Source organism: Mustela nigripes, chromosome 8 (assembly GCF_022355385.1).
Source record: "Mustela nigripes isolate SB6536 chromosome 8, MUSNIG.SB6536, whole genome shotgun sequence".
Taxonomy (NCBI): Eukaryota; Metazoa; Chordata; class Mammalia; order Carnivora; family Mustelidae; genus Mustela; species Mustela nigripes.
In genome coordinates, this window is record NC_081564.1 from 23179355 (window position 1) to 23201756 (window position 22402).

A 22402-nucleotide genomic window follows, 5' to 3' on the forward strand; every position below is an offset into this window, starting at 1 on the left:
AAGAGACTGAGTTCAGGAGTCTCACCAATAAAAGTTTTATAGTATTGCATTTTGATTACAGCTGTATAAATAAAAAACTTGGGTATTGCCCTCTGGTAAAAATGCAGAACCAACTTCCTTTAGAGTAAAAACAGCAGGTTTGGGACAAAAATGAACATGCTGCCAGGGAAGAAGGAAAGCGAGCTGGACAGGAGAGGAGTTACCAGCTCAAGAAACCCCAAGGCTCAGAGAACTTTCAGAGGAAGAGGCCAGGTTCTGAGTGGTATTTCCCCCAAATAACCCTCCCCGAGAGGTGTGGTTTGGGGAAGTCCCAAACCCACAAGTTGCAGATGCTTCTGGACACATGCACAAGTGGATAGACTTCCCTCACCAGTACCTCCCAGTCTTCTGCAGAGGCCACAGAGTGGCATGTGGGCCACTGCTGACCTGGGGTGGGTAGATGCAAGAAACACACTCAGAAACGTTTGATGAATCACAGACCAGTGGTATCAGGCCATAGTTCCTGTGCCTCTAGAAAACCCAAAGTCCCCAAATAAAGAGGAGAGAGGAGAGTTGGGGGAAACCAAACCAGAATTTTTCCAATGACCACTAAAGAGAAACTCAGCAACTTTTGCCTTTGTCTTTGACCCTGAGAAGTCACTTGAAGGACACAGCTGTGTGAGGCTGTGACTAGATGGGAGGGAAGGCATGGTGTGCTTCCAACAAAGCTGCCTCTGGGGTCCCTGTGGCTCAGTGACCCCCTCTTCAGTCTGGCCCAGAGCAGGGACCAGTGGGGCCAGGCAGAGGGGTAACAGTAAAAGCAGCAGCAGCAGCAGCAGGTTCTCCAGATCAGCCAGCACCATCTGAGGCAGTGTCCTCCCTCCCCACCCTGCCACAGGCAGAGGTCACCACCAGATCAGCACCAGGGGCTCCATAAGAAGCTCTCTCAAAAAGAATCCTTTGGAATTCAAACATTCAGTGTGTATCCCACTAGAGTCAGATCTACTTCTCAACCTGGACTCGAGTTTTTGGGGTGGGAAGCCTCACTATCTATGGTTAACTAAGGAAATCACTGCCACAGAGAGAACTCGAATGGTGGATGGGGAGGTTAATTGGGAGGCTCTTTCTTCCCCAAGCTGTTTAGACAAGCCACAGCTAAGATGACTGACAGCTGCCTGAGCTGACATTCATGTCCCTGACCTGAGAAGGAGCAGCTCGGGACTGAGCCTCATCCTGACACATAGCTCCCAGGGGTCCCCCAGATCAGAGCCCATAGGAAAAGCACCACTCTGGAGGGCTCTTCCCCTCCCCCCTCAGATTTCAACATTGTTCATCCTCTAGAAGAGACGAGGCCTGCCCCCAAAGCCTCTCTGACTTATGGATGACACTGGGTTTACCACATCTTAGGAGCCAGGAGACAAGACTTGAAGGAGCCTGGCATCCTGGTTCTCTGTCCTTTGCCCAAGAGTCACCAAAAGAAAAATGTATGGTCTCACAGCAGGTGCAGCATCTTATTTCTTTTAAAAAATAAATATTTATAAACTTAGGGAGGAAGATTCAAAGAATCAGAGTATTTTTCCCTCCAAAAGCACAAATGTCTCACTTGAGTCAAACCAAGGTAAGTCCACCAACCCATGAACAAAACACCACCCCCCAAGAACTCTGCCTTAAAGGGCAGAGGAGCTGATCTTTGTCTCTGAGCCCCTTAGTCCCCCTTGGTGATCAGGTCCTCGATGTAGGCATCCAGCTCATCATCTGTGTTGATGTCTATGTCCTGGAATAGAAGGGAGCAGTCAGCTAGAAGCCAGAAGGTGGTGGTGGGGCTCCCCATCCTTCTCACAGGCAAAGGAGCCTGAGCCCAGAGTCCACTCCTCTTCCCCCTCCACCCTGGCTGTCAGGCCTGTCCCCTCTTGATCATTCTCCCCCATCACCATCCTCTTGCACAGATGACGCCCAGATTTCTTGCTCCTGCCCTGCCTTCACCCCAGGTTCCCGGGTGTCTTAGATGTGTTGCAGACTTCTCAGACTCCGTATTCCAACTGCATTATTCCATCCCAGGTTGTGCCTGTCTCAGTACAGGCTACCTACCACCTTCCCTCACCAAGAAGCTCAAGACAAACCAGAAGAATCACCCCTGTTTCCTTCCTTCCCCCCAAATATTACAAAATCTTTCTCACAGTCACCACCAAGATTCAAGCCACCAAATCTCTGACCCAGGTAAGTGTGAGAACCTCTTCACCCAAGCCCTGGCTTCTAATTTCCACCCCACTCCAGGATTTCCTACAACCAACCAGAATAAATATCTTAGGTTACAAACAGGATTGTGCCACACCCCTCCAGGGATTCTGACTTCACACAGGCCCCACTTCTTCTATTGCCCACAACTCCCTACCTTGGGCCTCAGGTCTTCTCTCTGCTCAAAGCACTTACATCCAATCTTGTGTAACTGATTCTACTCTCAGCTCAAATACCCTCTTCTTAGAATACCCTAGTAAAGTGGCCTTCGTGTTTTCTTTCTCTTGTGGAAGGCCCAGACTACTGGGCCATGAGGATAGGGACCTTATTTTGCCTATCAGGTTCACCCAGTATCCCCAGGACAGACACAGAACAAGTCCACAGTTTTCACTGCCCGGGTGCAGGACCCTACAGGGGCACTCCCCACTTCTAGACAACCCAATCCCAATCTGGGCGTCATCTGGAAAAGCGAGAACTTCTTTCTGTTTTATGGCTTGGAGGATTCTCAAACCAGGTTGTAAAGCAGAATATCTAAACAAGGGCAAAAATCTGATACCGTGGGTCTGGCTGGGATGAGGCCCAGGCAGCCGCACCACCTCCAGCCCTCTTGGTCAGGATGCTGTGCAGCCAGGGTTGGAACCACAGATTCCTGTGAGTGGGGAGAAGGGAGCAGGAGGTGCCCAGGCCCCCTCCCTGAGACACCAGGTGGTCCAGCTGCAATGAGAGGGCTGCCTGGCTCACCTCCTGCACCTTTTGCAGGAGCGCCACGATGTTGGTCCTCAGCTTCTGCAGCTTCTCCTCTGTCTCTCGGAGCTTTCTCTCAGAAGTGCGCAGGCTTTCCTCGGAGGCCTTGGCCCGTGAGTCAGCACGGCTCTGGTAGGAATGGCAGAGATTCTGGAGTCCCACTTCATACTGCTTGAAGTACTCTTTCTGTAGGGAGGGAACCCAGAGGGTGAGTGCATGAGCTTACGGGGTCCCCAGGGTTGCTCTAAATCGGCACTTGTATTCTCACCCAACTGGCCCAGCACAAGGATGCTCAGTGTGAAGGGAAGTCACACACAAGGGACAAGCTGGTTTTCTAGCCCATCTCATGAGGCTGCCATGAGGAGGAAGATAGGATCACCTCAACCCTTGGCAGACAGCAAGCCATTAGTAAATGTGAAGAATGATTCTTCCATTCCAGTTCGCACAAAAAGGACAAGTCCCTCTCCCAGCTCAATCACAGGTTTCTAACTTCACCAGTCCTCCCGAGAGTCTATCCGAAGTCACACCCCACAATGTTAAGAACCAAAAGTTCTCTTCCAGAAATATTTATCAAACACCCACCAATGCAAATACCTCCAGATTTGTGTAGTATACTTCTACAAGCAGGATCAGAGCTTTTACTACCTTTCCTAAGTACCCGAAATTTCCAAGATGTGGGGTACTGATGGTAAACCAGCAGTTTCTCTAGACATGAGGCTTTTCAAACTTTTAAAAGAAATATTTTAAATTCGAACATGGAATCTAATTGTAAAAAAATCTGAGCAGTATCTATTTTCAAAGCTCAAATTTTTAACACCTACTCCTAAGCCACCAGTAAGAATGGTAAGGTCATTTGATGAAAATGAGTGGTTCTGGCTGACCACTACAGTCTTACCAACTTGTGTTTACATGCTTCTGTAAAAATGTATGAGCTACCTGCCATTGAAGGGCTCCTGTTTTTAAAAAGCGTTACAGCCTCCTGACTGTGGTTTTAAAAAGTGTTACTGGCAAGTACTTAACTGTGTCATTTACCTTACAATATAAATATAGAGAATTATCTTATTAAACCAAGATGGCAAAAAAATTTGAAGTTTTATGTAAAAAATAATTATGTTGGCAGCACAAAATAAATGTTTGAGCAGACTCCAAAATATTAAAATTCAGTACATGTCTTAAGCCTATGTTATTTTTTTAAAATGCTTTAAACTTTTTATTTATTATAGATTTGCAAGGTTATATTATTTTTTAAAAACAGATATATTTAAATCTAATGTTTGCAGGACTCCTGAGGACTTTATGGAACCCTTACTCCAGTATGATAGCAAAGAGGATCTTTTACAGACTGACAAAAACATAATGAACATTAGAATCTGTTGTGTCCCTGACATTAAAAATTAGTTTGAGTTGCTGTAAACATTACAATCAGCAGACTATAAAGTTGATGCATTGGTCATATACTTCCTTTTATAAGCACAAGCTAATAGACTCTTTGAGGCTCAGATGCTCCTGGCTGTGTTTCTGGTCTAAGCAGCAAAGATCCCACTACGCTCAGGCTTTGCTCTGAGTCTGGCAACAACTTTAAGCCCAAATCAACAAATCTGACTGACAAGAGGCTGCCAGGCCACCCTAGCCATCCTGTTAGTGGTTTTTTTTCCTGGGATTTGCAGAGAGCACCCGCAGCCTCAACAAGAGCAAGAGCTGAGGCATGGAGCTTTCTGGGGAAGCAATCAGGAGCTCTGCCATCCTCTAGCTCCCTCTGCCTGCTTCTCCCCTCTCATCTCAGGAAGCAAGGCAATTCTGGTAGAAGGGCAAGACCCTTGTCCTAAAGAAGAGGTACCTGGGTTCAAATCTGGGTTTTATCACAACTCTTCACCTCTCTGAGCTTGTTTCTTCAACACCTAACATCTCTTTAAAAAAAAAAAAAAAAAATAGAATGGAGATTAAAAACCCCATCTCTTCCTCTCTGGCAAACCATCAAACACATAGCTGCCACATGAGGCCCCAACATCTTGAAAATACTAGATTTGCAGTTTCGATTCTAGTTCTATTGTCTAGAAACTCCTCCCTAGAAAACTTCCATAGATTCCAACCATAAAAATATCTATCCCACTCAATGAAGACAACTCCCAGATCCCATCTGCAGGCCTGGCCTTTGCACCCCTTAAGCACCCAGTCCTCAATCTCCACCTGCCTACTGGACATCACCAGAAATGTAGGTGCTGGTGCTTCCAGCCCAACATACATCACAATTCATCAACTCTCCTATCCTTACCCTCTGTTTTCTCTCCCAGTTAATAGCTTTGTCATCACTTCCCACAGGTCTGAGACATAGAGAAGCACGTGGGCTCTGCCTCCTCCCCCATCACTTGCTTCCAGTCAACAACCTGACATGGCCCTTTTACCCACCAGTTCACTCCCACCACTCTGGCTCAAGTTGCCACTCCCTCACCTCTAACCTTTCACAAGTGGACCTGCCGCCTTGCCCCTGCATCTCCCATCCACCCATCCCACCCACACTACCATGAGAAGTATCCTCTTAGGCCAGAGTCAGCACACTAGAGCCCCAGGCCAAATCAGCCTGCTGCCGGTTTTGTAAAAATATTTTGCTTATATTGGAGCACAGCCATATCCACTCCTTTACAAATTGTCTACTGCAGCTTTCATGCTGTAATAGTGGAGTTCAGTAGTTACCACAGAGACTATATAACCCCCAGAGCTGAAAATATCTGCTAGCTGGCCCTCTACAGAAAGTTTGTTGCCTCCTGTCCTAGACCAGGTTCAGACTGACAAATTCCCCAAACTCAACACTTTTGCTAGCCCTCCATTTTATACAAGGTTTAAGCCCCTATGCCTAAGACCAGACATTCAAGATGCACCATATCCTGGCCCTCAGGCTCTCTTTTTCCCAAAGTGCTCCTCACACAGCCTGCTGCCTTAATCTGGGAACTTTCATCACTCTGACCCCTTGCTCACAAAGTCTCCCTGCCTCAAAGTTTCCCTGTCACACAGGCACTTCAGACTGCTGCTCTCCCCCTCCCCAATGCTGCCACAGCCCAACACCTGCTTCCACAGCACTTACAGCTCATAGTCTCATGTCCAATTACCTAGTAAAAATTTAATCCCCACTGAACCATAAGCTACTTAGGAGGCAGGACTCTCTTCTGCTGCTAATTAAGAGCTCCAGCAAAGAGCCTGTGCCCCAAGAGCATAACATCACTCAGTGCTTACTTCCAACACATCTCTACCTTGCTCTAAGAGTCAAGCTTCAGGCATTTTGAGCCCAAGTTCTTCCCTGTTGCCTGGGACAAGTTTACCCCCTTTGCTGGGGTAGGGAAAAAAGGATATACTCATTGTGACATGTCAAACCAGGCCTGCTGCCCCTAAGTGAGGACTCAGCCCCAGAATCTTATAGTAGCGTATGGTTGGTTTCTACATGCCAGTCACAACAAGCTACTGCCAGGAAGAGAGGAGAAAGACCTAGCAAGAGCTGGCAATTCCAAAAAGCACGAAGCGAAGGGCCACAAAGAATAAAAATAAAGGTTAGGCCAAACTCACCAGAGGAAATGATATTAGCTCATCTGAATTCATAGCACTAAGCTCCTTCTTGGAGATGGGGAAACTTGGAGGCAGAAAGTACCGTAAACAATTCCTAAAGGAGAAGGTGGGAACAGAAATTCAGAATAGCAAGAAAAAGTGCGGAGCGTCACAGTTAGCCCCAGAGTGGAAAGACACACATACATACCGGAGGATCTGGACGAGCAGGTCAATGGTCTCGTGATTGGTGCTCGGGGCAGTTGTGTCAGGCTCTATGCGGATGCAGTCAGAAGTAGAGGGCTCTGCCATGGCTACAGCCTGCTGGGCCACCGCCACCTCCTCCTCCTCCTCCCCACCCTCCTGCTGTGTATCAGGGCTCTGGTACTCCGGAGAAGGGGGCTTCATCAGCCGCACGTCCTCACTGCCTTTCTCCACCCTAGAAGTCACACAGCACTTGTGTCATGTGGATCCCAGATACCCAGGATGAGCCACCTGCTGGGAGACCAGGGACAGACCTCCCCCTGGCCTGGCCAACTCTGTCAACCTCTGGAAAGGGGTGTTACCAGCGGTCTCTCGGAGTGGTATCTGTGGGCACGTAGTCGAACTTCACCTTCCACCGCACCACATGTTTGCCCACCTCCACGGCTGTGACACGGCCTGTGTACCACTCCCTGTTCACACGCACCTCCACGTGCAACCCTTTATCTGAGAGAATGAGGATGGAGCAAGAGTCAAAAAACTAACAAAGTTCCCGACTCAGCCAGGGCCACCTTGAGAGAGACCGTCCCAGGATTTGCAGGGACAAGAACCCCTACATGCTTGCCCATACTTTTCCAGGAACATTGAGCCCAGCCACCCTGGTCTCCTTCCCCATCTGCCAGGAGGGTGCCAAAGAGCAGCAGGATGACAGCCTGCCAGAAGTGCAAGCCAAGAAATCTGTGCTAAAAATACAGATAAGGGTGTGTTATCTTCAGAATTCTTTTCAGGATCAGACTTGGAAGCATTGCTGCACAAGAGCCCAGAGCCAGGAAAACCTTCAAGAGCCTTTGGGATAAGAAGTTGCAGGCAGAGGGGCCCCACTACCCTTTTCCCCCACAGACTGCCAAGTACCTCCCCAAACTCACCTTTCTGAGCCCTCTTAAGGTCAGCTGGGTCCTCTTCCCCAGCACTGTCTGAGAGCTGTAAGAAGAAGAGAGTCTATCAGGGGCATCCCCAGTGCCCCTGAAAAGCAGATTTTTAAATGACTGGAACCCAAGGTCATTAGCTGTTACTTCATATTATCTTATATACGGCCGTTTAAATTTCCATGTCTCACCAAGAGCTGCTCTCTAAATCACTACCTTGAGTATCTACCCTTCTGTCACCTTTATAAACAAGACAGTATGCAAAGAAAAGTCACAGACACTGGGAAGCAAAGGGTTTCAAGCCTCCCTTATCTATGTGTGACCTCCAGCCAGTGATAAGAGCCAGAAGCCAGTCTCACTCAGAAGCCTACCTGGCACCATGTTTCTAAGTCATCTGTGTGACTGAGTCCTATAGAGATGAACTGGGTTTCTGGGAGGCTCAAATCACAAAACAAATGGAGCTGGTACAGACTGCAATCCTGGGGAAGGACGTTCTAACCTCAACCTGGGACCACCTACCTCATTCAAGTCCTTCTTTTCTTCCTTCACAGCAAACTTGCCCCGCTTAGACCTCTCTTTCCTCCTCTCAGCCTCTTCCTCAGCTTCTTCTTCGTCAGAGACCCCAAGAGTCCGCTTCCGACCCTGAGTGGTCTACAGCAAGAGGAGAGGGAATATAAGGAGGGCCCCTGTCAGCCCCTTAAGTGCAGAAGATTCCACCTGGCCTAAAGGAACTCCACTCGTATGCTTCTCAGGTCCCGCAAGGTTGAGCCTCCTGACATTACTCAGTATACAACAACCTCCTGATCTCTGTGCCCACAGGGCCCTTTGCTCAAAGTTGTAGCAGAGTGTGCCTCTCATTTTATTTCTCCCTTAGCCTTCCTGGCCAGTCAGCTATGACCACCCTGAGACATGCTGACCATTGTAGCCTACCACGGCTGTCACTAAGCTGCCAACCTATACCTATACCATACAAGCTGGTGGTGGGGACTCAAACTTATGGCAGACCAGAACTTGAAGGGAGCAGTGAAGAGCTCCTTGGACAGGAAATCACCTTGCTCTGTGCCCTGACCAGATCAAGTCCCTTCAGCTATTGAGACTCCTCCTCAGGAAACAAGCAGCTTTAGATTCAATGACCTCCAGTGAGGCTCCCCCAGTACAGCTTTGACACAGCCTGATTCCATTCCTACACCACTGAGGATAGACTCGGGGCTGGAAGAGATAAAGCATCTTACTGGGCAGAGTTTACTGGGTGGCTCTGGCTTCTTGACCACTGGAGTCTTGATGGCTCTGGGAGCAGGGACCTCCCGAGGGCTCTTGGAGTTGGGTAGCAGAGATGGTGACAGTGGCTGCACCACAGGGGTGGTCCGGGGCGGAGTCTTAACCGGTGTGTTAGCAGGCTTTCGGGGTGCCTCCGGTGGTTGCAGCACCCTAGATGTACTGGCCTCCTCCCGAGCTGCCAGGGCAGGAGGTTTTGGGGTGCTGCTGATGACAGGAGCCTTTCGGGACTGGCTGGCTGGCCTGGGAGGTTGCAGGGAAGGGGGTCTGCTCGGGGCATTCTTGATCACAGCAGGTAAAGGAGGTGACCGAGGTCGCTGAGGTCTACGTGCAGGTTCCTGAAAGAGAACAAGAGAGTAAGAACACTGAGCATAGCATGAGACACCTAAGAAAAAGCCCTTCCCCCTCTCCTGGGCCTTACCTCAGCAGAAGGTCTGGTGGTCACTTCCAAAGGCAATTTCTTCAGGTCAGCTTGGGAACGGATAGGTGTGGTTTTCTGCACAGCAAACATGATGATGAGGCTGTTTGAATGTCTTGGAACATTCAAGGATACTCTTTGCATCCCTACTATGTGGCTGGGACAGTGTGCATATAAAAAAGAAAACCTAGGCCACAATCCTACTATTGTTAAGACTCCCATTCTTACTGGGGAGACAAAAAAATACCCTAAATCATCAGCAAACTGATTAATATAGCAATTCAGAGACCAGGAAAAAGTGTCAATGAACTAAATTCCTATAAAAGAAGCCAGAAAGGTAAGAAAAGCCTGATGGAAAAGGTCAGAAAGGATGAGTGGGATTCAGCAGACATAGAGGCAGGCCTAAGACACCCAGATTGGGTAACATCTGCAAATAAACTGAAGCCAGAAAAGAAAAGGCTTTTTATAATAAAAATGATAAAGGATTAATATCATAAACACATCTCAAAAACCTGACAAATATGAAAAAAATGAGAATAAGCTATCCTGAAAAAACAAATTGATGAATAAAAAAATTGTTGAATTTAAAAATATAAAGGAAATTCAAATTATAAGATGTGTATCTTTGCCTATTAAATTGCAAAATATTTTAAAATAAATGTACTGCTTGTAAAAAACAGAAATTAATATATATTCTGGAGAATAACTTGGAAGTAGTTATAAAAAAGCCATAAGAGGGGCGCCTGGGTGGCTCAGTGGTTTGGGCCTCTGCCTTCGGCTCAGGTCATGATCTCAGGGTCCTGGGATCAAGCTTCCCCCTCTCTCTCTGCCTGCCTCTCTGCCTACTTGTGATTTCTCTCTGTCAAATAAATAAATAAATAAATAATCTTTAAAAAAAAGGGGGGGGGCATAAGATTTTACAAACCCTCTTACTCTTTCAAATTGACTTCTGAAAAAGTGTCTCAAGAAAAGTATGCACTAGGGACGCCTGGATGGCTCGGTTGGTTGAGCGGCTGCCTTCGGCTCAGGTCATGATACCAGCGTCCTGGGATCGAGTCCTGCATCGGGCTCCTTGCTCGGCAGGGAGCCTGCTTCTCTCTCTGCCTCTGCCTGTCACTCTGTCTGCCTGTGCTCACTCTCGCTCCTCTCTCTCTCTGACAAATAAATAAATAAAATCTTAAAAAAAAAAAAAAGTATGCACTAAAGAGCATGTATCATGATGCATAATTTCCATATTTTTATTATAAAATATATATTTATGTACACATAGGTAGTCATAAAAAGTTAGGATATTTTAGTTGATGGCAGTTACCTCTCTGATAGGATACTTATTTTCTGACCACATTGGAATACATAAACAAAATAGCTAGCTCTGTCCATTGCCCATGACCCACACACCTGCAGGGCTTCTAGCTTTTCCTGCTGCTGGCGAATTTTCTCTGTCAACTGCTTCTGCTTCTCTTCTTGTGTCTTTAGGTCCTTTCTGAATGTCCCCAGGGGAACCTTCTGCTTCTGTTCAGAAGCCTCACATCTGTAGAAAGAGGGTGTTAGGGAGGTAATGGCAAAAACAGGGCCCTAAGTAGGACATGGCCCTTCCTCTTCGACCAACCCATGCTCGCTCTCACCATAGCAACAACCTCAGGGATCCCAAATGTACAGAATGAATACTCACTGCAGGACAGACATCTATTCTTATTTCCAGGGCACTTATTATTTGCAGCAAGACAGAGATGTGAGGATATCAGCACTGACCTCAAGATGCACAGCGAGTTATTTACCCAAAAGGTAGAGAGAATACAGTGGGGAGATAAGAGATACCCATAATCTCCTTGTTAGAGCACGTGCTCACCGGTCCTGCTCAGGATCAGGGTTCATGGAGCAAACCCAGGTGTCAGGGTAATCTTTTTCCACAGAACTCAGCTGGAAGGGGAGGGTTCGCCACTTCAGACACAAATCTGTGACACAGAAAACACCCCCACAAACATCAGCCTTGCCCCGTAACAATCTTTAGTAAACAGGCTCCTCCCAACCAAGCCCAAGGCAAAGATGCCCCCAACTTTCCGTGCAAAGATCTTTACGCTGGCTACAACTCTGCCTTCCTTGCAGAATAGTAATTCTTCTCAGGGATGGTGATTCCAGCAAGAAGAGACATTTTATATTGTGGACTTTTCAATGTTCCCAGCCTCTCTCCCTCCTCTGACAGGATCCTGGCTAAATCATCACTCACAGCATTAAGAACGTGGCACCAAAGTTAGGCTCCGCGGGTTAGATACACTCTGCCTCATTCAAGAGGGACAGGTGGACTTGACACAGCCCCAAGGCTGAGCTCCCAGGGCCACCACCAGACTCATCTCCAGTGGGACCCAGAGTCCATGAAAGTCAAGTCAGGAGGCCAGCAAGGGGACATGGATTATGGTGGAGAGTCAGAAAGAGGTTCCGACCACCGGCTCACCACACTGGATGGTGGTTGGGATTTCCATAGCTCTCCGACGCTTGTAACGTAGCTCACTGGATGGGGGCTGGTTCCAGTTGGCAGAGAGGTAGCCAAACTCATCCCAGAACTTGATGATTCCCCTCTGGGCTGGAAAGGAAACACCCACACATATTAGGAGCCAGCCTCTTGCTCTTCCTAAATTTATACCCTTGGGCACTAAGGGTCTCCTAAGATAAGAAGTGAACAGAAAGGGAATTACCAATGGCAATGTCCTTCCAGTACTGTGCCAGATGCTCCCCCATCGCCCGCAGCAGGTGCCGGTACTCCTTGGCATCAGCAAAGTCCTGCTTGTTGTGTGTAGGTTCCAGGACCAGGTAGGGCACGTCAACAACCCCAACAACCCCACCACATGCCCTGAAGGGAGAAAGAAGACAGTTCTGTCATCCCACTGGCCCACTCACCACCTTAGGCTGAAAAGCTCTTGGTGGGCAATACTCACATGCCTCCTTCAAGCTGTGGGCCCACTTTCTCATACATCTTGATCAGGCGGCTACAGTTATAGATGAACATGCCATCCAGGTCCCGGTGTTCAATGTTGACCCCAAAGACAAAATTCAGTTCCTTAGGTTCTTTAAGTGCTCTGAGAAGACACAAGATAAATGTAAACAGATCAACCCATTAACAAACAAACACCATCTTCTTTAAGATATGTGAGCTTAAGCTTAAACTTGAGACATGTTAAGAAATAAATTTTGCACTTCCAGTCAAATGTGTAACCCATCAGACCTGGTAGGGGTATGGTACTGTGTAGTGACTCTAAGAATCCCTAATTAAAAGCATGTGACTATGGCTGGCTTCTGGTAACAAAACAGGGATGTTAAGATTTAAGTATGAATGGGATACTGTGAAGCTGCTGCAAATCTGTGTGAAGATAGTTACATGGTGGGCTAAACACAAGGTCATACCTAGTCCACTAATATGACAGTAATTAATTCTAAAAAGGTAAAAATTCACTAGAACGATGAACATGTATGTGAGAGAAGAGACCCTCATGTGATGAGTAACAAAACCATGGAGTTGAAAAGCGGATTAATAAGCAGTGCACTGGGGCGCCGGGTGGCTCAGTGGGTTAAAGCCTCTGCCTTCGGCTCAGGTCATGATCCCAGGGTCCTGGGATCGAGCCCCACATCGGGCTCTCTGCTTAGCAGGGAGCCTGCTCTCCCCCCCCACGCCTGCCCCTCTGCCTACTTCTGATCTCTGTCTGTCAAATAAATAAATTAAAAAATAAATAAATAAATAAGCAGTGCACTAACTCAGAAGAATCCAGGAACCTATATGCTTGTGGCAGGAAGGCCAAGAAACAGCAACTTAGGAATTCTAAGACCAGAGTTCCGAGAAGCTCCAGACATAAAACGGAATATGGAGATAACCTAATGAGCTAGGGAAAGTGCCCATTCTCCAAAACTCAATCTACAACATTACTCCATATTTTAACCCGGGATAAAATATTAAGAGTAAATAGTACCAGAAGGTACTAATATAAAGGAGTTTTAAGATGGTATTTCTAAAAATGGTCTGTGTATTACAAGTTTTGTATAGCTAGCATCATATATATATGATGTATCTACATATAATATATATACTTATATATGATATATATTATTAAATATATATATTTAAAGGATATATATATATCCTTTAAATGAAAAAGATAAAAAAGAAAAAATGAAGAGAAAAAAGGAGGGAGAAGGAAGGAAGAGAGAGAGAAAAAAAAGAAAAAACAGAGGGAGGAATGGGAATGGCCAGGAAGGAAGGTCTGGTGTTCTATTCCAGGGATAGGCCCTGCCCTGACTTTTCCTACCTCAGGAGAAAACCTACAGTGGGCACTGACAAGCATTTGGGACCACAACATCACTGGCTCTCTCAAAGCAACCTTTGTGATAGAACAGCAAACTCACAAGGTGGGGAGGATTCCTGAAGCTCTTTAATTGCCAATACTGAGTACAAACGTTACATAACTTTAAAAAACAAAAAGCCAGGGACACCTGGGTGGCTCAGTTGGTTAAGTGGCTGCCTACAGCTAGGGTCCTTGGGATCAAGCCCTGTACATGGGCTCCTTGCTCAGGGAGCCTGCTTCTCCCCCTGCTTGTGTGAGTTCTCACTCTTTCTCTCTGGCAAATAAATAAATAAATAAACCTTAAAAACAAAACACCCACAAAAGCCAGCCCTGGCACTCACCGTTGCTTGGCTTCCTTGATCCGCTTCTTGACATCTGCTTCTCTGCGCAGGGTAATGGCTGTGTTCTGGACCTGCCGCAACATCACCTGGAAACATACGTTGGCACCAAGTGAGGGGAGGAGGTGCTGTGGGCCATAGCAGGCAATATTATAATCACCATCTGAAACTTCTGTTTAAATCACATGGATTCAGAACCACACTTAGAGATTTACTTCTTTTCTACAGAAAAAATGACCTTAATGGGGACAAACTCAAAAGCTGTGCTTTACCTGACCAGGCTGAAATGAAGGAGGAAACACCCCCAACTGAAATAACAGTGTCAGACAGAGGGGTAAAGAACTGCTCAGACCCCTTCAGGTATGTGACCTGGGGCAAGTGACCATCTTCACTTCAATCTCCCTTTCTATAAACTGAGAATACTAACAGTGGCCACTCCATATTGTCGTTAGGATGTTGAAATGATTAGCCAAGATTCTGCCATACAGTGTGTTCAATAATGATTATGGAAACATCTTAATGTCCCATTTTGCAGGTTTAGGGCGAGGGGTTCACAACTAGCTTGGGGCTGAGCCAGGCCAGCTCTGGGATCCTAATGCCAGAAATGTTAGACAACAACAAAAAGAAATGTTAGACAATAGCTGCTCAGATGTGGGGCCTTACCCTGGAGTCCCGCGTGAGGTCTCCACCTAGGCGAACTTCTAAGGTCCGAGCTTTGCTCTCTGCCTCCCGTGCCTTCTCCTCAGCTAAAATCCAGAAGAAGCCATGATTAAAGAATACAAAGGTTCAAAAACTCTTAGTCATCCTTCCTGAATCCCACAGTGCAGTACCTACTGGGCAAGATGTATGTACACTGCAAAGGAACAAAAGAGCTGCCTCCAACCTCCCTGCCTTGAATGCAGAGTCAGTACAAAAAGGAAAATCCTTTTGTTTGGAGGCCTCAAACAAAACAGGCACTATTTATACTTTAGACATTTTTTTTTAACTTTACAAACGAACCAGAACAGGTCAAAAACTGCCCAAGGCAACCAGAGTTACATCCTCAGCAGGAGCTGGAAGGCATCAAAGTCCTCAGCCAATCACTCTCCATCAAGCTGCCAAGAAGCCCCGTCACCATGAGAAACCTTGAGATTTTTGCCCTGGAGTCAGGAAAACTAATTTCACAAGTATTTGGGCCAAAGGAAAGTGTGAGATTCTTCACTCTGGGCAAATCAAGGAGTTGGTGCTATTTTAGGTAAGTCCCTAAAAATGGCTGATAAAGTAGAGTCTAGGGGAAAATATGCTGAGAGGATTGGCATGCAAGGGGAGGGGTGCAAGAGGAACTAGACCAGTGGTTCAGAAGAGCCTGCCCCTGGGTGCTAGCTAGACAAAGCTTTTTTTTGGATCCTGCTTTGGCCAGAAGTATCCCCCAGACAACCCCAACCTGATCCCACCTCCTGCCCAGGGGGCAGGGAGTGCACATTACCAATCCGCGCTACATGCTCAGCTTTCTTCACCTCCTGCTCTGCGCGAGTCTTGAAACGGCTTGATGTGTACTTGTACATCCTGAACAGGGGAAAAAGCAACCTGAACACCCAAGCAGCAGCAGGGTAGGGCAGCAACCTGTGCAACTCAAGAAGCACCCTGCCCTGCCGTTCCTGCTTCCTTCCAAGCTGCACTATATTCATGATGAGTCAAAAACTTATTTTAGGGCGCCTGGTTGGTTCAGTTCGTTAAGCGACTGCCTTTAGCTCAGGTCATGATCCTGGAGTCCCAGTATCAAGTCCCACATAGGCCTCCCTGCTCAGTGGAGAGTCTGCTTCTCTCTCTGACCCTCTCCCGTCTCGTGCTCTCTCTCACTCATTCTCTCAAAAAAAACCAACAAAACAAAAACAAAAACTTAGTTTAGCAAAATCCTCAACTCCTTATTCCACTTTCCCCTTGCTCCATCTTTGATAAGCAACCTCACTACTCACCAGATGTGTCAATAATCCCACAGAAGAAACAAATCTCAGCAATCAGCCAGGGCCTTTGCTCTCTCCTGTGTAGTATCTCAAGGTCCCTTGGCCCTAAAGCTGAGAGGCTCAGTTCATTGTGCCAGGTAGGGCACCCTCCATGTCATAGAACTCACACTCAGAAAGCTTCAACAGCCAATCTTCACAGGTCACCAGCCATCTGTGCTCCCTCCTCAACACTTAGAAGTTTCTATGCAGTAAATCACAAGGAGCTTAAAGGCCCAAATGCAGTCAACACTGTCAGAGCCTCTTATCATCATCACTCCTACCATCACCCCAACAATGCCCATAAGAAATACAGCCACAGCCCCATTCTCAGCTCAAGGGAACAGCAGACCAGGGTGGGCAGGCCCCTACCTGGGCTTATATAGGCAGCAGGAGAGCCTCTTGGTCTGCACCTTGTGCCCATGGATGAAGATCCGCATCCGGGGATCAATATAGAGCACAGCAGCATAGGCACGGAAGGAGCGCCGCTCTGGCTTCCTAGAGGTGGCAGGAATGGAAGAGTGCTATCACCCACCCACAACCAGCTTGGCCAAAGAAATGGCAAGACAGCCTCTCTGCAAACCCTCCACCTCATATCCTGGATTTTCTCACCACCCTGAAGGGCTGCTCCCTCAGTGTGGGATGCACACCCCTCAAATCCCCAGCATAGGCACTCCACAGACACCTGACCCAGCCCTACCACAGGCCCCACCAAAGACCCAGCAAATCCTCCCCCACCTCTAAGGCTGTTTCCAAATCAAGGAGTCAGAGCAAGAGATAATTAATCTTTTCTTTTGGCTTAGCTGTGGAGCTGCTGTCCTATTCATCCTGCTTGTGGTAAGAAAATATGGAGTACTCAGCTTCATCAACTCCAATACTGGGAAATTCAGAGAATGAGCTCCCTCTCCCCCTTTCGCTAAACTCACCTCCTGAGCTTTCTCCCTGAGAAAATGAACACCAGTTCCAAGACTTCCCTCCCTTCTCAGCCATACTCACGTGCCCTCTGGAGAAGTCTCTGCCATCTGGATATCTCTTGGATTTGAGATTATGTCTAGCTCTGGCTCTCCATTATCCATGAGTTTGAGATTGAAGATGATCACCAGTGTTCCTGGGAAAGAAATCATCCTTTTGTCCTGCTAGGCACCACCTGCCCATCCCCACACCATTCATGGCTCTGGAGCTCCTAGATTCTAGGGACTGTAGGCTCAATCCTACTTACCACTGTCCCCAGGAATCTTCATGAATTGTGTCATAACTTCCTCTTCATTGCGGAAGGGAGAATACTTGTAGATGAGCTCTGTCTCAATGGCAAACTTCTCCACATTGTCTGTGACAGGTTCCCGGGTCCGAGCATTCCAGGTGGGCAATGGGACTATCACCTTTGGAGAAAGCACAGGCAGACACTGATGGAAGACCCAGAACAGCCTCCCTCAAAATGTACCCCTCATCGTGTCCCTCTCCACAGTGGCTCCACACTGCCCCACTGCCCCAGAGGAGAGATTCAAGCTTTGTAGCCTGACATCAGAGGCTCTCTGACTTCTGCCCTTTCCAAGACTCAGCCTCACAGCACTAGGTCCTCTGGGATATGCTGATTTATGCCCTGGAGGTCTTTGCACAGGCAGTTCCCTGCTTGGGATGGCCCTGGCCATTCTCCTAATTTGGTGTTAATTCTACTCTTTCTACTACTGAAAAGATATCTGTACTTATCTAGTGAATCTGAAGATACCTGTAAACATACAACTCAGCAATTCCACTCCAGAACCTGGCAGTGTGTCCTGTATATATGTACCAGCAACCAATTTAGAATGGATAAATTATACTATCATATATTTATACAATGGAGTAGTGTGTAGTAATGATAATGAACAAACTAACAGCTATTAGCATCAACATGGATGGATCTCAAAAACAATGCTATGTGAGGGGCGACTGGTTGGCTCAGTTGGTTAAGTGTCTGACTCCTGATTTTGACTCAGGTTATGATCTCAGGGTTGTGAGATCAAGCCCCATGTTGGGCTCTGAGCTGGGCATAAAGCCTGCTTGAGATTCTTTCTTTCCCTGCCCCTCCCCCTACTAAAACAAAAACAACAAAAAATTGTTACATGAAAAAAGACAAAATAGAAAAAAAAATCAATCTTATGGTATGAGCCCACTTACATAAACATAAAATAGACAAAACTAAACTATTCAAGAATGCATATACAACACAGGTGCCAAAACTATATAGAGAACAAGGAAATAATCATTACAAAAGTTACCTGAAGGTGGTTCCTTCAGAGGTGCAGTAAGGAATGCAGCTAGTGAGGGGACACACTGGGGGCTTCTAGTATCAGTCTATTAGGACAGTTACCTAGGTGTTCACTTTGTAATTATCCTCTCAACTGTACCTGCATTTTTAAAAAGATTTTATTTATTTGACAGAGAGATCACAAGTAGGCAGAGAGGCAGGCAGAGAGAGAGCAGGAAGCAGGCTCCCTGCTGAGCAGAGGGCCTGATGTGGGCCTCCATCCCAGAACCCTGGGATCATGACCTGAGCCAGAGGCTTAACCCACAGAGCCACCCAGGTGCCCTGTACCTGTATTTTAATATACTTTTTCATACTATGGAATTTAATCTTATGTTTTTAAAAATCCTACCTTCGTCAATTAAACTTCAATAAAACTGGAGGGAAAAAATCCTCCTCTTTCTTCTAAAACCCCACCCTCGAGTGCCACACCCTTTAGACGTGGCTCCTCTCTCAGCCAGGTGCCCAGGAGCCCTGTGGATAGCTGACATTTGATTCCCTCTGTAAAGCAAACCAGTCTCAGCCACCTCGAAGGTTCAAATCAAACGGCCTACTCTGAGAATAAAGGGGTTCTATATTTTAAGAAGTGTCAGGGTGACACTTACTGTTAAGGGTTCTGAGACATTTTACTGTTTTCTAAGAACCTTTATTCCTAATGGTATTCATCCCTAGAGCTCGTTTGGACACATTCCTACTCAGTAGAAAATGATCTTATTTTGAAATCTTGGCTGAGTTTGTGCTAGAGTACAATCCAAAATAGTGACCTTCTAGCACCAAGTAAGGAAAAAAATTCAACCTAGCTTTTTCACCCAAGGAACTGAGTTCCATTTGTGTTCTATGAATCTATACCTGACTCTGCAACCCCCATTCTTCACAACAGCCCAGGTGACAACAGCATTACTTTATTTTTTTTTATTCTATTCAAATTATTTTAATTTCACAACAGCATTACTTTAAACAGCATATACTTCCACTGGCACCTATCCCAGTCATCTGAACACTTCTTTAATTTCAATGTCACCAGTCTCCTAATTTTCCTCCTACATATCTCCTCATTCCTGTCTCTTGTGCCACCTTGTCCTCTCCCTGGAGAAGAGCATCTGAGATCCCAGGTCCTCCTCTCACTGTGTACACCACTTTAGGTGAGCTCATCTGCTACCAAGGATCCCAGAGCCCAGGCCTCCCCAGAAGCTCACGACCCAGACTTAACTTTTCATGTCCAGGGGAACTTACACTCTTCACTAAAGAGCAGGGCGCCACTCTCATTCTTTACCAGCTCTAAAGAGCCGACATCATGCCCCAGCAGCCACACCAGAACCAACATCATTCATGACCTTCCTTCCTCTCTCCACTAATCAAACACCAGATTTGTGGGCCTCGCATGCTTAAAGGACCTCCCTGCTTCCGTCCTGCCAGGCCACACACAGCTAGGGAATCTCGACCAATCTACTCCAACACCTGTCTTTCTCTCCTCTTCTTCTTCTTCTTTTTTTTTTTTTTTTTTTTTTTTGAGACCGAGAGTGAGAGCAGGCAGGGAGGAGGAAAGGGAGAGAGAGAATCTAAAGCAGGCTATGCACTGGGCATAGCCCAATGGAGGCTCAATCTCAGGAGCCTGAGATCTTGACGTGAGGTAAAATCGAGAGTCAGATCCTTAACATTCTGAGCCACCCAGGTGCCCCACAAAACTGATCCTTTTAAAAGAGAATCTGATACTGCCACACCACCTTTACTTAAAAGATCAAACCTGACCTATCCCTCCTGCTCTCCAGAGGCCACCACCTTTCTTCAGGTAGCCCCTCTGTCAAGTCTGATCCCACAGCCCTCACCAGCCCTCAGGGCCTTCAACAGGCTACTTCCATGGACTTGACCACCTTCCTCTCACTACCCACAGTCCATCAGGAAACATTCCTGAAAACCACAGCCTGGGCAAAAGTTCTCCTGCCCTCCCTTCTCCCAGGAACCTGTTCATTCCAGCTATAGCACTTCTCCACTGCATGTATGATGGATGAATTGACACTGTGCACCAAAAAGGCAAACAAATCCACTGGCTTGCCAAGTAAAGGTGGTAGGAAAAAACAGCCTTTCATTCCCACCATGAACTAATTTGTTATGATTTAAGCTCACATCTAATAGGGCCAGCACAAATTAAATCACAGCTAACTAAGAGAGACTGAAACCCTAACTAAATTCACCTATCTCAGGATTTCTGTCTGCAGACCCTCTCAGTCCCTTCTTACAGCTCTGGCCACCGTTTCTCACACATGAAAGGAGAAAGAGTCCAGACTGAGGCTGGGCAGACTAGTCTCTGATCCCCTCTCTGGCGAGGAAGCACATACCTCACCAGACGAGCTCGGTAGATGCCTTAACCGCGAGGCCACAAAGAGACTCAACCGAGCATGTGTTTAGCTTAATAATTAACTAATTAATGTTTTAAAATCAGAATACTCTAGATTCATTAGGACTTCTTTCCAGCATAGCAATGATGAGCTGGGGCTAAGTGTCATCTGTCATTTAGCAAAGAACTTACCATGATGGTTTCAATATACTTTCCTGCTTCATTACCTGCCCAGGCCCCACAGATATCTGACTTGTACCTTCTGATATAGACCATTAAAGCAACAAATTTCTTAAAAAGGAAAATATAATCATAGCACATTTCACAAAATCACCATCATATGAGAAAGACAGTGCTGCTCCTATTATAAGTTCTTATTATTACTGCAGGTTGTGCTCTCCACCCATAGTCAAGAAGCCAAAACATTCCCCTTGATAAAACAACTCTTCATACTGACACCCCAACAGACTAAATTCAGGCTGTAGGTCTAGAGAAGTTACAAATCCAACTCTTGGTTCCTGCCATTTGATGGCCTCATTCTCAGAAACAAGACAACTATTCTCTAAAGCTTTGAGATTTTTTTCTTTATTTTTCATTTTTATTTTTATTAACATATAATGTATTATTTGCCCCAGGGGTACAGGTCTGTGGATCATCAGGCTTACACATTTCACAGCACTCACCATAGCATATACCCTCCCCCATGTCTATAACCCAGCTGCCCTATCCCTACACCCCAATCCCCCAGCAACCCTCAGTTTGTTTTGTGAGAGTAAGAGTCTCTTATGGTTTGTCTCGCTCCTGATCCCATCTTGTTTCATTTTTTCCTTCCCTATGTCAACCCCTGCCCCGCCTCTCAAATTCCTCGTATCAGAGAGATCATATGATAATTGTCTTTCTCTAACTGACTTATTTCGCTCAGCATAATACCCTCTAGTTCTCTTGCAAAAGAGAAGATTTCATTTCTTTTGATGGCTGCATAGTATTCCTGTGTGTGTGTGTGTGTGTGTGTACATATACGTACACACACACACATACCACATCTTCTTTATTCATTCATCTGTTGATGGACATCTAGGTTCTTTCCATAGTTTGGCTATTATGGACACTGCTGCTATAAACATTCGGGTACATGTGCCCCTTCAGATCACTACATTTGTAGCTTTAGGGTAAATACCCCATAGTGCGATTGCTGGGTTGTAGGGTTAAAGCTTTGAAATTTTTAACTCCTCTAGCACTAAGAAGTCTGCCTAACCCCTCAACAAGTTAATCCAAACAGATAATCCCACAAGGAGCTTGGCTGCAATCCTGCAAACCCAATAAGCACAGCATGGCAAATAACCTAGGCAGACCCAGGAAATGTGAAATGATGACTCAAACCATGAGGAAAGGACCTACTTCATCAATGCCTTCTTCCTCATGAAAGGTCCGAGACAAAAAGAGGCAGGTCATGGTGTCTTCCTTCTTAGTGAAGAGTATAAAATCCTTCCCGATGCGCATTGAGCCCCTGAAAGGAAAGCACAAATGGGTTATTCTCCCAGGGATTCAAAAACTCACCTGAAAAAAAGAGCGAATTCACCCTCTGGACATGACTAAAACTGCCTTTGGAAAGCTCTCCTCAAGACCTGCCTTCCTCACAGGACCCTGAGATGAGGTCCACAGTCCTCATTCCCTCTGCTCTTACATAAGCCTTCATCATTCCTCACAATTAGCATGACCCCACTTACCCTCCAAAGAAGGCTTCCTCACTACCCTTCTAGGGCACATTCACCACAGATCACCAGCCCCAAGTTTAACTCCTGACCTGCTGCCACAACAGCAAGTAA

At 46.5% G+C, this 22402-nt stretch overlaps 1 protein-coding gene across 5 annotated transcripts in view; it reads right to left on the reverse strand.

Moving 5' to 3' along the window:
* Positions 1 to 1476: 1476 nt before the first annotated feature.
* Positions 1477 to 22402, reverse strand: part of MORC2 (MORC family CW-type zinc finger 2) — a 42029-nt gene continuing 21103 nt past the window's right edge. For 3 of the 5 annotated variants that reach the window (XM_059408838.1, XM_059408837.1, XM_059408841.1), the window contains 22 exons: positions 21975 to 22083; positions 17177 to 17336; positions 16954 to 17065; positions 16330 to 16455; positions 15444 to 15523; positions 14642 to 14724; positions 13982 to 14067; positions 12243 to 12383; positions 12003 to 12157; positions 11762 to 11890; positions 11159 to 11264; positions 10708 to 10840; positions 9313 to 9387; positions 8849 to 9229; positions 8136 to 8267; positions 7617 to 7671; positions 7056 to 7197; positions 6701 to 6928; positions 6514 to 6607; positions 2956 to 3144; positions 2771 to 2863; positions 1477 to 1753 (listed from right to left, as the gene is read on the reverse strand). In XM_059408838.1, the coding sequence (XP_059264821.1) occupies positions 1685 to 1753; positions 2771 to 2863; positions 2956 to 3144; positions 6514 to 6607; positions 6701 to 6928; positions 7056 to 7197; positions 7617 to 7671; positions 8136 to 8267; positions 8849 to 9229; positions 9313 to 9387; positions 10708 to 10840; positions 11159 to 11264; positions 11762 to 11890; positions 12003 to 12157; positions 12243 to 12383; positions 13982 to 14067; positions 14642 to 14724; positions 15444 to 15523; positions 16330 to 16455; positions 16954 to 17065; positions 17177 to 17336; positions 21975 to 22083 (2878 nt within the window). In that variant the 3' untranslated portion in view covers positions 1477 to 1684. The remainder of the gene's footprint in view (positions 1754 to 2770; positions 2864 to 2955; positions 3145 to 6513; positions 6608 to 6700; positions 6929 to 7055; positions 7198 to 7616; positions 7672 to 8135; positions 8268 to 8848; positions 9230 to 9312; positions 9388 to 10707; positions 10841 to 11158; positions 11265 to 11761; positions 11891 to 12002; positions 12158 to 12242; positions 12384 to 13981; positions 14068 to 14641; positions 14725 to 15443; positions 15524 to 16329; positions 16456 to 16953; positions 17066 to 17176; positions 17337 to 21974; positions 22084 to 22402) is intronic. The other 2 variants (XM_059408840.1, XM_059408839.1) reach the window with 2 other exon arrangements.